Source organism: Trichomycterus rosablanca, chromosome 25, assembly GCF_030014385.1.
Source record: "Trichomycterus rosablanca isolate fTriRos1 chromosome 25, fTriRos1.hap1, whole genome shotgun sequence".
In the NCBI taxonomy this organism is placed as follows: Eukaryota; Metazoa; Chordata; class Actinopteri; order Siluriformes; family Trichomycteridae; genus Trichomycterus; species Trichomycterus rosablanca.
In genome coordinates this window covers 14,655,587-14,671,512 of record NC_086012.1, presented here as the reverse complement: position 1 = coordinate 14,671,512, position 15,926 = coordinate 14,655,587, and the positions used below count along the sequence as shown (strand labels likewise).

General features: G+C 41.5%; 2 protein-coding genes across 3 annotated transcripts in view; both read left to right on the top strand.

The window, feature by feature from the left end:
* Positions 1–10,502, top strand: part of LOC134302755 (transcriptional repressor p66-alpha-like) — a 28,598-nt gene extending 18,096 nt beyond the window's left edge. The window contains exons 3-11 of one of the 2 annotated variants that reach the window (XM_062987951.1): positions 2,493–2,619; positions 2,891–3,022; positions 4,048–4,119; positions 4,898–5,023; positions 5,147–5,338; positions 5,982–6,228; positions 6,661–7,058; positions 7,578–7,704; positions 8,859–10,502. In XM_062987951.1, the coding sequence (XP_062844021.1) occupies positions 2,493–2,619; positions 2,891–3,022; positions 4,048–4,119; positions 4,898–5,023; positions 5,147–5,338; positions 5,982–6,228; positions 6,661–7,058; positions 7,578–7,704; positions 8,859–8,995 (1,558 nt within the window). In that variant the 3' untranslated portion in view covers positions 8,996–10,502. Of the gene's footprint in view, positions 1–2,492; positions 2,620–2,890; positions 3,023–4,047; positions 4,120–4,897; positions 5,024–5,146; positions 5,339–5,981; positions 6,229–6,660; positions 7,059–7,577; positions 7,831–8,858 lie in introns of both variants that reach the window. The other variant, XM_062987950.1, reaches the window with a different exon arrangement.
* A 1,106-nt stretch (positions 10,503–11,608) lies between these two features.
* ndufa13 (NADH:ubiquinone oxidoreductase subunit A13) lies at positions 11,609–14,880 on the top strand. The gene is made up of 5 exons (XM_062987559.1): positions 11,609–11,733; positions 13,819–13,897; positions 13,996–14,067; positions 14,156–14,225; positions 14,627–14,880. Exons 1-5 carry the CDS (start codon positions 11,640–11,642, stop codon positions 14,744–14,746), a joined length of 435 nt encoding a protein of 144 aa, XP_062843629.1. The 5' UTR covers positions 11,609–11,639; the 3' UTR covers positions 14,747–14,880.
* The last annotated feature ends 1,046 nt before the right edge of the window (positions 14,881–15,926 follow it).

The following is a 15,926-nucleotide window of genomic DNA, read 5'->3' as shown; positions in this document are numbered from 1 at the left end:
AGCCTGAAATGTAAAGCCTTTGTGTCTTTGTCTCATTGTCTTTGTGTTGTGTATGAAATGTTGCCTGAATTTGCATTTCCCTTTAAAGGCCTCTCCCAGTTCCCAGCTCACCCTCGAACGTGAGACCTTCCTAAAGTCGGAAGCTCATCTGGTCACAAAGAAATGCTTTTTTTTTCTGTTGGTGCATTCACACTTACAGTTTGTAACTCCAAGTACTGCAACCAATCAAAGGATTGAGACTAATTTAGTCTTTAACAATGGGGTGCTGAGGGACAACAGGTTGTTAGGGGTAAATTTTTTACATACTAAACTATGGTGATGTTGGTGGGTCTCTTAGTGTTATTCCATAAAATTAAAATGTAGATGTTTATTTCTAAATAATCTTAACTTTAATTTGTTATGCCTTAAAACATAGACAGTTTGGATATTGATGGGAAGCTGAGTGTATTAGCCAGGTACTTTTAGTTTTGTGATTAATGAAGAGGTGAGACTGAATAGTCACTGTAGCCATAACACGTATCTTGTTATCTATAATCAGTGTTTGTTTTGGTCTATTAATACCTACAAAGAGTGAGCAGATTGGTAGTCTGACACAGGAAGTGTGTGTGTGCGTGTGTGTGTGTGCGCGCGTCCGCCCTGTCGTGCTCCCTCTTGCAGAAGTTAGCGTGGCGGTGGTGGTAGCTCCATTTTCTCCAGCACCTGAACCCTACTGCACTTCACAAAATGAAGGCCATGTGTCACAAACCAGTTCCAGCCGGCTGGTTGCCATGGTTTCCACTTTGGAAGGAGCAGGAAGGGAGGGGGGGGTCACATGACGCAAAGGCAAACTGCCGTGGGTCACATGACTTGTTTAGTAGAGTGATTAATGTACAGGAAGTGGTGTCTGTAGGAAGAGAAGCATCTCGAAGGCAAGGAGCAAGAACGATGCTCTGTGACGCTGTGGCGTCGGCGCCGTACCTTTCCAAACGTGACCGGACTCTTAGTGTTCATTAATAACTTTGTCCGGTCGTTTGATCGTGTTTTGATCAAGTTTGGCCGGGTGCGTGGAATCAAACAGGTCATAAATGGCTCATTCCACCTCGGCAGTATGGTCTGCACAGGAAACGTGACCACAACATGAACACTGGCCCTTTTTGTTAGTCGTCTCAACAGTCCTGAACTGGAATCCAGTGTGGAGTGAACATGGTTGTGTGTTGGCACTGCCTACATTCTTCATGTGGGTGGTTTACTGAAATGAGCCAATACCAGTGTAGCCTTGTTCTACAGCATGTTTATACCATATCACGGGTAGCATTTTAGGACCAGAAATGGTGGCCTTAATCGTCCCACTCTAATATGACGTTCAGTACCTTTATATTTTTTTTCATGAAGTTTATAAACTTTAGGTTTTTTTGGCTTCCGTCCCTGTCTCTAGGACAGTGGTAGCCTAGCAGTGAAGTACTGGACTAGTAAGCAGAAGGCCGCTGTTTCAAACCCCACCACTGCCAGGATGCCACTGTTGGGCCCTTGAGCAAGGACCCTCAATAGCTGAGACTTTGGATAAAAGCATCTGCTAAATGCTAAAAATGTAACTGTACTTCATGGCATGGGTGGCATTAGCACCTATTGATCAATAGTATAAAGGGGATTTGCTTTCTGCATGGGATTGATAGGAATAATATCAAAGTGATTAGCACCAGGTACTTTATTATAGCCTCCATTAAAGAAAAACAACAAACACATACAACTTCAAATATAAGTAAAGACATAAGACTTCATTGGTTTTTTCGGGTAGTGGCTCATTCAACACTCAGCTTGGGTCCAAACATGGAGCCCACTCCAGAAAAGGGCTGCCACGCCTCCTCTGGGGTGGGGGGCTACACTTTCTTGCATAACTGCACTTCATGCAAGCTGCCGGTCCTCTTTTCTGCTTTATATAAATCTAAATGTATTTAAACTGCATTACCCAAGAGGCACTACATGACGCTTACCTGTTCTAACACGAGACAAGTAGCATCAATGCTAGTCTAAGTAACATTCATTCAGAATGACACACACACCAACATGTGAATAAGAGGAGTACTCCACTTAACCCCACTTCATAACTAAATACTTAGCGATGTATTGACCTATCTGGGTTGCAGGGTGGTTCCTGGGTTCGATTCCTAGGTGGAGCGGTCCAGATCTTGTCTGTGTTGAGTTTGTATGTTCTCCCTTTGTCTGTGTGGATTTCCTCAAAGAGTTCTGATTTGCTTCCATAGTCCAAAGTCATTATAAAAATAATAGTTAGAGAACGGTTTCTTAACCTGCAGCCTTTGGGTTATTTGTGAAGCATGACACATGGAGCATATCAAGTATCATCTATAATAATTGTGCTCTGTACTCTGCAGTTTTAGGGGTTCAGCATGACGTACTTTAGTACAGTTGATACAGACTAACAGTGGTTTGAGTACATGTTTAGACGATGCTATATTGTGCTTTTTCTGCTTCTTACACTTTCTGTTTTGTTGCAGTGACATTAAGAAAGAGAAGCAGCTCTCATCACCGGATGATGTCATTGTTTTGTCCGATAATGAGCCGTCCAGTCCACAGATGAACGGTGGGAGCCACTACAAAGAGCTCGACACTGATCTGCTCATGGTCAGAACCAATTTACTTATTACTTTTACACTTTATTTTACTGCTTGTCCTGCCGGGCCAACATGTACAGGTCGTAGTGCACTAAGTAGGCATATTATTCAGAATATTAGGTTGAGGTTTAGGACACAGCCGATATTCATTTTTAAAAAATACTTATATTGCTTTTTCTTTGGCTTATTAAGTAAATACTGAGTTTAATCACTGTATGTCCTAATAAGACAAATCCTTACAATGATTTAGAATAAATGTGTGTGTGTGTGTGTGTGTGTAGAAGAGCAGTCCTGAAGAGAGGGAACGCATTATAAAGCAACTGAAAGAGGAGCTGAGGTTAGAGGAGGCCAAACTGGTCCTGTTAAAGAAACTCAGACAAAGCCAAATCCAGAAAGAAACCAACATACAAAAGGTAAGGCACACGCCATCTTATCTTCAACATGTTCTTCTTTTTATTGCATTTTCTCCCTGATTTTCCTTTCAATCTAGTCATATCCAAGTACCCGATTGTATTATACTTCCTCTCTACTGATGTTGAACTCCACTCCTGACCAAGGAGAGCCGTGACCAAAACACACCCCCTTCGACACGTGTGCAGTAACCGACTGCATCTTTTTACCTGTACGAGGCGAGTTCATATGTGGATCAGCTTTGTGTACTGAGAGCCACACCCTGTCCACATTATCCCTCGACTCTGTGCAGGCGCCATCAATCAGCCAACAGAGGTCGTAATTGCATCAGTTTTGAGGAATCTCCTCCAGCACCCATCCTGAACAACAAATCATTGTTCGTGTAGGTGCCCACTTCCGGTAGCAGAGCTGAGATTCGGTCAGACGAGTTCAAGATGTCAGCTCTGGTGTGCTGGCATGTTTTACCGATGTGCCACCTGAGCACCCAGCTACATGTTCTTCTAATGAAACTCTCATTATATCCTCTACAAATTCAAGCTTTTGTTTTTTACTGAGTGGCATTTGTTGGATGAGGCATGTATCAGGTGCCCGTGTGGCACAGCAGTCTATTATGTTAGTACATCACTGCTGAGAACAGCATTCAAAGCTCTAAAGACAAAATTAGCTATGTCTGAGGGAGGGAAGGCTGAATGGGGTATTGCGGTATTGCTGCTGCAACAGCGACACTCTCTGTCTGGTCAAGGCACTTTCCCAGGTGATGGAAGAGTACTTTAGTCTAACATGTCCATCTGCATGTTACAGTGCTATTTAGGGATCGCATTTAGGGATGGCTGCTGAACAGAAGAGCGTCATTAAACAGAAGACTGGCTGTATGGGGGGGGGGGGGGCCTGCCTTGTGCCCAGTGAAACCAGACCCTCTGCAATCCAGAATAGGACAAAGCATCTAATGAAATTAAAATAAATTAGAAGAAAAATGTTTTCTTGTAACTTTTTAAACAGTTTTTTTTCCTTCTGTGTTTCTCCTCAGCCGCTGGGTTCGAGTGCCACGGCTACACCTCCTCCTCTGGTGAGAGGCTCAGCAACCAAAGGAACTCAACCTGTAAGTGTCAGAACTGGTGCTCGTCACCTCACACATTTAAACTGAGAGCTTTTTCACCTTCATCATAACGTCTTGCTTTACGCTCATCGTAAGAATTTCCACGGCGAGTCAAGTCACGTTTATTTGTGTAGCACTTTTTTACAACGGGCAGTGTCTTAAAGCAACTTGACAGATTCCAGGACCAAAAAACCCTAATGAGACATTCGAGGGCCAGGAAAAAGTCCCTAAATATTATAAGAAAGAAACCCTGAGAGGAAACAGACTTAACAGGGACATCCATCCTCTTTGGGTGGCCTAGAGGATATTTGGATAAATTACAATAAGATTAAATAAACAGATACTAGGGCGCTCAGGTGGCACAGCTGTAAACTGCGCTTGCCCACTACAGCTAGGATCCAGGGTTTGAGTCACCACTACTACATACAGATATGATTGGCTGTGGCTTGGCTGAGGTCCTGTGATGGTTTGGCATCCTGTCCGGGGTGCGTTAATGCATTGCGCCCAGTGAATCCAGGGAAGCTGGACATGCCACCACACTGACCAGAATAAAGGGGTGGTAAACCATGACTGAATGAATGAATGAAATAGACATCACATTTACTGGCTAATTTGCACTATGAGGGGGTACTAGTGATCCTATGGCTAAAAACACGACTCGGGTAACTGAGTTTGGAAAACTCCCAACCAATTCTGTAGACGCATTCTCGTGAATTTAGTAGGACCCTAGTTTTAAGTGACCGGCATGCAAACTGTTACATGTGTTTGTTTTGATCCTCAGCAGGTTCTGTCCAGCCGAAGCTCGTCTGTGGTCATCCCTCCTCCATTGGTGCGCGGGGGCCAGGTGTCTAAACACGGCTCTCAGAACTCTCACATCATCATGCCACCTCTGGTCAGAGGAGCTCAGGTGAGCTGCACATCTGTCATAAAATGTAGCCCCGCCCTCCCCCAACCTATTCCCATCATTATTAGCAGTGAAAGTTTATTAAGTGGTAAATTCTTATTTCCTTTCTTTCTATTTCCTGTGCAGTCAATCTCGGTGACCCCGCAGCAAATAGTGAACCTGCGACAGCAGCAGCAGTACTCCGTCTCCGGCCCCCCACCACTGCTGCTGGCCCCTAGAAACTCTGTTTCCACTGTGCATGGCCAGAAAATCATCCAACCAGGCCTCATTCGTGTCGCCAACATGTCCAATGCCAACATGCTTGTCAACGTTATCCCGGTGTGTTTTTATGTGCTTGTGTTTTGTATGAATGCTGAACATGTGTGTGTGTGAACCTCTGATGCATTCTGTCATTTTTCTTTAAAATGTAAAAATGTAGTAGTAACTATTAGAGATTGAACTTCTGGTCATTTTCCAAAACAAATGGACCATTAGTGCTTTGCTTCTTTGCCCCGATCTAGTCGTCTCTAACTCCCTCCTGTTGGACTCATGCCATGCAGGTCGAGGAGGGCTGAGACTATCACATGTTCCCTCTGACCCATTAAATGCTCATCCTTGCTTGCTCAGAGAGAGCTGTGTTGTGATCAGAGAAATATGCTAAGCTCTTCAGACCATCCATTCCTAGTGCAGACGCCTTAACCAGTTGGCAGAGACAGCAATTTTACTGCAGCAATTAATTTTTTCAATCTGTTACAGACACACAGCCAATCGTGTCTGTGTAGGCGCCTGGCTGGTCGATAGCGCTGCTGAGATTCAAAATCAGATCTCATCATTTTGGGCCAGCGTATTAGAGCGCTGAGCCACCCGAGCGTCCTTAGAGCTTTGAATTGTATCAGTACATAATCTGACCTTTTGAACTTTTGCAAATCTATTCAAACCGTTTTCCCTTGTACTGACTTTTGTCTTTTCTTTACTTTATTAGTCTAATACCAATCTGAAGATGTTATCAGGGAGCTCTCAAAGCAGTGCCAACGAGTCTCCTGCCAGTCGGCAGGCGGCGGCTAAGCTGGCACTGCGAAAGCAGCTGGAGAAAACACTGCTGGAAATCCCACCTCCCAAACCACCTGCTCCCGAATTCAACTTCCTGCCCTCGGCTGCAAATAATGAGTTCATCTACCTGGTGGGGCTGGAGGAGGTTGTACAGTGTCTGCTGGATGCCCTGGGACGAGGTATGTCAACTGATTTGTAGGAAATTTCATTCCATCATTCCAATTATGTGCCCAGGTCTGATCTAGGCCAGAACTTGGGCTCCGTAAATACATTTAATAGTCCGGCAAAATGACAGCAGATCCCTCTCATCCTGGACATCTCATTTTTGAAACACTTTACTCTGGCAGAAGATTCAGGGCAATCAAAACAAACACAAACAGACATGCTAACAGCTTTTTTCCCCAGAGCTGTAGCACTTCTTAACCACAGTTGTTCCCTTGGTTAAATACAGTTAACTGTCTTTGTGCTGTCTGGTCTGTTAAATATGTTACATGTCATACGTGTGTATTATGGGATAGCTGGGTAGATGACAGGTTGACACACTTAATTGTTTTCCTAAACGTTCTTCTCTTTCATGTCCTGTTGTCCCTCTTCCCAAACCAATTCCTCAGGTAAACAGGGCAGCTCTGCGTCCTCACCTCCCACTGAACCGTTCACCTGCTCTCAGTGCAAGACCGATTTCACCTGCCGCTGGCGTAAGGAGAAGAGCGGCAGCATCATGTGTGAGCAGTGCATGTCCACCAATCAGAAGAAGGTGCTGAAGGCCGAACACACCACTCGGCTGAAAGCGGCGTTCGTTAAGGCCCTGCAGCAGGAACAGGAGATCGAGCAGAGGATCCTTCAGCAGGCCTCGTCTCCTGTCTCCCACTCATCGTCTTCATCAGCCCACGGTGTGAAAGCTGAGCAGCAGATGATCGTGTCTCAGCAGATCAAGCAGCGCTTGTCCTCTTCGCTCCAGCACAGTCGATCCAGCCAGCCAATCAGTCGTCATCATTCTACCATTGCACAGGTGAGCCTTCCATCCCTAGAGAAGAGCGCTAAGGCTGCGTTTACGAGCCCGTTCTTGACCCCGTACTTCAGACTAAATACTGTGTAAAATAGTAACAACACCAATGTTAATGTACGAGGGTTCTTCAAAAAGTTTCCGCACTTTTTAAAACTCTATTTATTAAGAATTTTAAAAACAAATGACATCACTTTTGTACATAATCACCTTCTGATGCATTTTTCCCAGCATCGTACCGTAACTATTTAATGCCCTCAGCCATCAGTTTTTGGTTGCAGCCACTGATGCAGCACTGCTTTCACATCATCATCACATGAAAATCATCTTCCCTCTAAAGCTTTTTGCACGGTCCAAAAAGGTGGAAATTAGATGGAGCTAAATCCGGACTATAAGCGTCTCTCAGACACAACCAATTACTACTAAACCATCGAGATACTACAAAAAGAAAATAGAATTTAAAGAAAGAATCTAGAAATGTATATGATACAGATCTGGTCTGTTTGTGTGTTTTGTTTCCTGCAGAGTTCTGCTCAGTTGTCGCGTAGCATTCAGCAGTCAGCGGTGGCCCTGCGTGGTGTCTCTCACTCCTTCTCTTCATCCTCTCAGCTCCAGAACGCCGTAGCCGCTGCAGCGCTGGTCAGCAGGCCAGGTAAGCATGCTGTGCTACACGGGTCAAAGGTCAGCAACAACAGCAGAGGCAGCAGCAGTGCCGGCAACAGGAACTCTAAGAAAGTGACCTCCTCCACCTGGAGGAAGCAGAACAGCGCAACACCAGGTAGATTCTGAGCCCTCGCACGGGTCTGACTGAGACAAGTGCCCCTTCTTCGACCTCCTCTCTTGGTCTATGTTCAATTCTTGTGTTTTTTCACCCACTGTGAGTTAAAGGTTTGAGGCAGTTTTATGTATTTGGGCATCAAAATCATTTTTAAAAGTAAAAGATGCTTTATTAAGTAAATTCCACCAGCATATTAAAGCCTATTTGGGACTGTTGACACTGAAACACTTGCATTTGCAGCAGCTTTTCTCTTTTTGCTTCTTTTTCTCTTTTTGGGCATGAGCATTGCCATAAAACAAACAGAACTTTCAAATACCACAAAATCACTTTTATATGATTGTTGGGTGGCGCAACTGTCTAATGCACTGGTCCTCTGAGAGGCGGTGCTGTGCCTGAGGGAGGAAAAAGGACTAATTGCTGCTATAATAATGCAGTTAAAATTCTTATTATATTTTCTCATTCTTTTGGTGATGGGTCTGGTGGTTAAATGTTGGGATTTTTCTTATATCCATATTCCCAGGTGCTTTCTGTGTGGAGTTTGCATGTTCTCCCCGTGTCTGTGTGGGTTTCCTCCGGGAGCTCCGGTTTCCTCCCACAGTACAAAGACATGCAAATGAGGTGAATTGGAGATACAAAATTGTCCGTGACTGTGTTTGACATTAAACTTGAACTGATGAATCTTGTGTAACCAGTAACTACCTGTCCAGTCATGAATGTAACCGAAGCGTTAAAATCCTAATAAATACATAAATATAATGTTTATTAATTTAAAAATAAACAAGGATGTTTTGTTAATACTGCCAAGTCACAATTATTCAGCCCCGGACAAGCATGGAGGTGGGTCATGGATTAAGTACCCTAAATTAAGCACCCCAAACTGACACCGATAACGGATCAGATGTGGATTCACACAAGCTGTGCATGGAAAAATCGAAAGCGTCTTACTACTACATGTATTAATAAAGTGAGTAAGTGTATGTGAGTGTGCTTTAGTCACAGAGTGTTTTTTTTCTTGTTTGCGTTTGCAGGTGTGACGATGGCTTACGTGAACCCCAGTCTGCCTGTTCATAAGAGTTCCACCTCAGCAGTAGAGCGTCAGAGAGAGTATCTCTTAGACATGATCCCCTCCAGATCCATCTCCCAGACTGCAAACACATGGAAATAAATCACACAACCTGCATCTGAGCTTTCATCACCATCACAAACTTCAGTCCTCCTCTAGAACCTCACCTGGACCCCTGGTGACAAACAGTTCTGGCAAACACAACACATTCAGGAACAGATCTAGAGAACATTAATGCCGGATTTTGAGGCCTAGTCTGGGAGTCTTGCTTTTTTTCAAGAAATCTAAATAAGCTCACATTTTTCTGATTACAGTTATTTTTCTTAATTGCTTTGCTTACGATTTTTACCTTTCTTTAGTTCCTTCAAAAAAACAAGTTTAATTATTGTGCTGCGAGTGTGACGTTAAAAATTAAACAAAGGTTAAAGGGCTTCCATGTGCTGCAGTTTGAGCACCGACACATAGAAAAAGACTGTGTATCTATGTATGAAAGAAATAATAGGTTACTTGAGACTGTATAGGTTCAGTTCTTCTGGACAAAACGTTTTCCTTTCAAAAAAATAACAAAAGTACAAAAAAATAAATAAATAAATACACCTTTAAATGCATAATGAAAGCCAGCAGTGCTAAATGAAGAGCCATTTTGGCTACTTTTTTCTGCTATTTTGAGTCATAGTTGAACTGGACTGATGTTGAATTATGTTTGATATTGTATGTTAGAAATTGTTCATCCCTTGTACCAGCACTATTTTTTTTGCCTTCGCTTTAGTTTTGAGTTTGATCATACCGTGGTGTACAATAGCCCTAATTTGTATAGACAGAACACAACTGACCCTAATGCAATGCTTTATATTGACTGGGTCATTGCAAGGTTATGCAGGGAACCCTTGCCCCCAAACAGGGCTAAGGCTGTTTTTATTTCTTATTATTTTAGTACATTTATTTATGTGATACAGTACGACTGTCACAATTTTAGTTACAACAGTTACCCCAACAGTGGTATGTTAAAAGACCCAAAGAGAAAATTTGACCAGTAAAAAATTATTTGCCTGATAGATCGGCTACTTGTTTGTGCATTGAAATTTGATTCCAGTTAAAAACAGTTTAGGATATGTTTAGGATATGTTCACCTAAGCAAAAAGTTTAAATTCATTCAAAACAACTAATAATTATATCCTCTTAAATGTGTGATTCAAACAAAGATGACTCAAAGACAAAAGTTTAAACCATCTTATCTGTTGAAAGTAATTCCCTTTGTTCCATTTCCATTTGTTGAGACTAGGTTAATTTATTATTTGTTTTTATATGCCCCTTATTTTACGTAACTGTGCACCACCAATCCAGTTTCTCTTTATATGGTTAAGAGAATTGTCCCACCATGTCTGACACCAGATTCGATTAATTTCACAGCACCTTTACTACCTGTAACAAAGAGGAGAGGACGGTGCTATTGTCTCCTCATCAGCCCATGTCGTGCTGTTCCATTTCGTTGGCTTGATAGCTTTCTGCCTCTGGTTCTACCACACTGTACAGTCAGTTGCTATTGGTCAGGTTTAATTTTGTTTTCCAGTTTAAAAATAATAATAAATAATAATAATTTTACCCTTGATGAAGTGTCTTGTGTCTGAATGCTTTTTAAATGAGTTTGTAATTATCAGGACCCCCTGCTGGCTGCAGAGCAAATTGCAGTTAAATAAAACTGTTGACCAATCTTTGTTGGACCCAGTTCAGCAACAAAAGGGTATGAACTGGGTAGAGTGCTAAGTAAACTGGTAGAACAATTCCCCAGGTTAAGGCCTATTACCATTCCCTGGTATTTACAAAGGTGTGAACAATAATGAATATGGTACAGCGTGAGATAAATAGTGAGGTGACAAAAGGAAATATTACATTATTAAGTCAGTTGTTTAGATAGGTGAGTGTTTTCACACATGTATAAAGATAAAGATTATTTTACTGATCCCTATTGAGGAAATTCGAGGGTTACAGCAGTTCCAGCACAGAGTAAATAAAATAGAGTAGAATGTTAAGGATTTAATGATAATTAACAAAGAAGTCATTAAGTGATTAATGCTGTTCGTAAAAATGACATCTAAATTCACTTCCAACACCTAACACTTGATTAGAAAAGCATGCATAGCTCACCACTGCTCTCACCATTGACTCTCAGCTGTGCTATCGACCTGGCTATGCATCCAACAGGCACAACCTCTCTCAACAGCTCCACTGGGCTCAATGCAACATCTGCGGTTTGGTTAAGGTGCCTGTATTAGTGGTGGATGATTCACAGAGGGCACAGCGTGACACTCTGTATGTAATATGTCTCTTAGAAAGAAGCTGCCACTGACAAGTTAAAAGAGGGCACATGCTAGTCTGAGGCTCTCCTCGTTCACAAGCAGCAGAGGAATTGCCATCGGGAATTGAAAACAATTAGATTGGAAGGAAAAGTGGAAATGGGGGAAATGAAAACCTTTGAATTTGACCCACCGCGGCCCTGACCAGTATTAAATTATGGTGTTAAAACTGACGGTAAATGAATGAATGGATTGCGCCGCCAGAGAGCGATAAAACTAAAGCTGTTGGTCCCGCCTCCTGCCTCATGAGTGGACCACTGCCTGCTCGCGTTTGAACCCAGCTCGCTGATTGGATCACATCTTTAACCTTCCAGCCAATCCGAGACCTGGTGGTGTTGGTAGTCGGAATACGGGTGGAAAAACAACACAGCGACGTCGCTGGTGGGAGAAAGATGGCGGCGTCCAAGGTGAAGCAGGACATGCCTCCTCCGGGAGGTTATGGTCCCATAGATTATAAACGCAATCTGCCTAAAAGAGGACTTTCTGGTTAGTATACACGTTATACACAATGTCGAGGACAATGTGTACCTATTTATTATTTATTTATCCTGAGTGAGATGTGTTAGCCTGTTAGCTTAGCTTGGTCTGCACTTATTCGCCTGATACTTTTGTTATTGACAGTACATGCAGTCTACACAGAGTCCGTCTGCTTTTTATTTACATTCAAAATGACTAAACATTTGACATTTATGAGTTTAGATAATCATTTTATTAAAGGCTTGTCAATTTTGGATGTAACGGACCTTTCATTGCAATAGCAAGCTGTTCGTCTCTGATACATTACACTCCATTACATATTAGCAAAAACCAGAAATAGAACACCTTAGAAAGGCTAATAAATGATGCTTTTAAAATGCCATTTTCTAGTTTTTACTCTATCTATTTTGTACATTAAGCACAATGTATTATGTGAAACATGTTACACCACTGATACCAGTAATCACCATAACTTAATCCTTTTTGTTTAGTTATAGTGATTGCTGGGATCAGTGGTGCAACATGTTTTACAAAATACATTATGTACATTAGTTTTCTGTAGATGTTACACCTTCCTTAAGCCAGGTTTACACTGTGTGATTATAGTGCCCGCCACGACCCTGACCTGGATAAAGACATACACTTCGTACACACCCTCCATGTCTGATTTTATGTGACACTCTGTTTTAATTACATTACACTATTAGATTGTCTAATGTCAGACCTGTGAATACAACATAAAATTACACAGTGGTTTTAATTTTCCTTGTGAAGAATAGAATTGTCATATATACATATACATATAAAGTCGTCTCTACTTTTTGAGACGGCTAAGGTCTTTCAACATCTGCAGGACTATGCTAAAGATCTTTTATGAGTCTGTGGTGGCGAGTGCTATCCTTTATGCAGTTGCATGCTGGGGCAGCAGGCTGAAGGTGGCAGATGCCAACAGACTGAACAAACTGATCCGTAAGGCCAGTGATGTGGTGGGTGTGGAGCTGGACTCGCTGACGACAGTGTCAGAGAGGAGGATGCTGTCTAAGCTGAAGTCCATTATGGACAATACCTCTCACCCGCTGTACAACACACTGGAAAGACACAGAAGCACGTTCAGTCAAAGACTCATTCCACCCAAAAGCACCACGGAGCGCCACAGGAGGTCATTCCTACCTGTGGCCATCAAACTTTACAACTCCTCACTTAAGTAATAGACCTTACAATACGTGCAATATGATAGTTGTATCATAAATAGTGCAATATATGTCACCACTGCATCTGCCACTTTATTTTAAGAGCGTTTTAAGTGTATTTTAAGAGCGTTTTGCCACTTTATTTTAAGAGCGTTTTTACTTTACTTTACTTTTTAATATATTCTTACCTTTTAATATATTCTTAATACATATATACAATCTGAGCAACTGTAACATCTGAAATTTCCCCTCGGGGATCAATAAAGTATTCTGATTCTGATACAGTACAATGGAATTCTTTCTTTGCATACAAGCTGGGGACAGAGCGCAGGGTCAGCCATTGTACACCACCCCTGGTGCCAAGAGTGTCAAGGGCCTTGCTCAGGGGTCCAACAGAGGCTGCATGGTAGAGCTGGGATTTGCACTTGCAATTTTTCAATTGATAGTCCAAAGCTCTACCCACTAAGCTACCACCGTGGCGGACTCAGATTCTCTGGAATCACTTGGTGCAAAGCAGTAACACAGGGGGTTCAGTCATATACATGCAAACATACTCTTCATCTACGCCCTCCCTGTCTGATTTAATGTAATACTGTCTTTATCAGATTCTCTAATGACAGACCTGTGAATGTCACCAGTCACAAAAACACATCACTGTAATAGTAAACATGTTTTAAAATACGAAGAAGGACAGCTTGAAATATTTAAAATATTTGTTTTAGATATTGCTTTGCTGCACTTTTTGAGATAATCAAATTTCTTATCAGGATTAATTATTAGAAGGATTCTGAAGATTGGATTGGAAAAATTGCCTGTTTTTGTGTTTGTCTTTTTTTTTGTTCCAGTTATTTTTGGAGTTCACAATTTCTACATCATTAGGTCTCTGTTCTCCTGTTATTTATAGGATACAGTTTGTTTGGCATCGGTATTGGAGTAATGGTGTTTGGCTACTGGAGGCTTTTTAAATGGAACAGAGAGAGGAGGTAACATGCTAACTTCCTATTCAGAATTGTTCTGTATCTTTACAGCAGCACAATAATAATCACACAATGGTGCATAATTTAATAAATCTCTTTTTCAGGCGGTTACACATTGAGGAACTGGAGGCCCGGATAGCTCTGTTGCCTTTGCTGCAGGCTGAACATGACCGCAGGTGTGGTGCTTATTTTTATTTTGTCATTTTGTGATAGGACCAGATAACAGAAGAAAGACACTATGTTAAATCACTTTTACTTTTGTAGGACGCTGCGAATGCTGCGTGAGAATCTGGAGGAGGAAGCCACCATCATGAAGGATGTCCCTGGCTGGAAGGTATTTTATTTTAAATAATAAAGTACATTTTTGTTTGACATTTTTACTAATATTCTTAGATAATATAAGCTGAGCCCTTTTATGAGTTGGCATGACACCACATGCAGCTATATTTATATTACGTTCACCCATATTGACTCGGCTTTTTCCAAAGAAGCTCGAGATTTATGTCGGCCCATTTAATACACTCGCATCTAACATGACTTTAAATGTTTTCAAAATCCATCAGAAATATTTCAAAAATTGAATAACATCAACAAGACAATGCATCAAGCTAAACTTTTAGTCAAACTAATATCTTGTAATAGCCTGCAGACATCTTAAGTATGTTTATTTCTTAGCTGTTAAGGCTGCTTAACACAAACAATTCTAATATTTTCACATTCTGTCTGTGTGTGTAGGTGGGTAAGAATGTGTTCCACACAGACCGCTGGGTGACTCCACTAACAGAGGAGCTCTTCAACCTTCGACCACGCGAGGAGCTGCTGCACAAAAAGTTTGGGTTTCTGTGGTATGTGTAGGATCCATCTCGCCTTCGGATTATCGTTCCATCAGCCCCTATCGACACTGCTCGGCAATACCAGGCACTCTGTTTATGTTCAGACTGTAAATGTTTAAAATATTAAATACTTTCTTTGATTCTCTAAACGTGCAATTTTTGTGCTGTTGAGTCATTTTACATATGTGCAGTTATTTCTGTGTTCAGTAAAGATGAGTGAATTAAGAGCAACATGTGCACAGCCCTGTAAAATCAACTGATCGTAACTGCTTGTCGGCCAGCCAGGCGTCTACACGTCTACGTCTACGTTTGTGTTGGGTATAGATGTTTTTCACCTTAGAAACATACATGTGTTTAAAACTGCCCAGGCAACACCTCTCACCCTGTTCAGAGAAGAGTAATAGACATAAAGGTGAACTAATTTCCTAGTTGTGTTTTATCTGGAGAAATTTGCACAGTAAAAAAAGCAAAAATCTTTATACATGTTGTGTGTCGTCTCTAAATTATCTGGCCAGTTGCTAAACATTACTATACATGAACATGTAATTACTTAAAGACAATAGTTTTTCATAAAAGCCCATTGTTAATAGGTTATTTTTTTTATTTCAGTGTCATTATGTTAGAAACACCAGACTTAAGGCGGGAATACTCTGGACAGGGTAGAAAAATTATTGCCAATATTTTGAAAGACATATTAGCTACACTAAATTGGGAAAAAATGCATTAATAAAATAGCAAAAAATAAATGATCTAAATTGTTTGTGCGTAAATATGCAGTGCATTGTTTGGTATGGACGATAAGATACCAAATACTGTAAAGCTTGTGTGTATGCCAATCTGTAGCCATGCTTGTTGGTGTTTAGCATTTAAATATACATGTAATCAGACTCATCATATACATAAACGTGTGTAATCAGACTCATCATGTATTTAATATAGGCTGTTCCTCGAACAATCCATCCAGAATACATGTCTCCTGGTGTCACTTGGTTTAGGTTCAGTCCCCTGTTTCTGCTCATCCAATCAACATGCTTTCTGTTTTCCTCCTCTCTAATTGGTTCATAGTTGTTAGTGGGGGTCAACATGAACACAAAACTCTGCCTGATTTTATCACAGAACAATTAGTCATCCATGTTCTCTAAAGATAAACATTTAAGCTAATCAGAGAGACAAGCTGACCCAGACGAGTGTGTGCTGGCTGC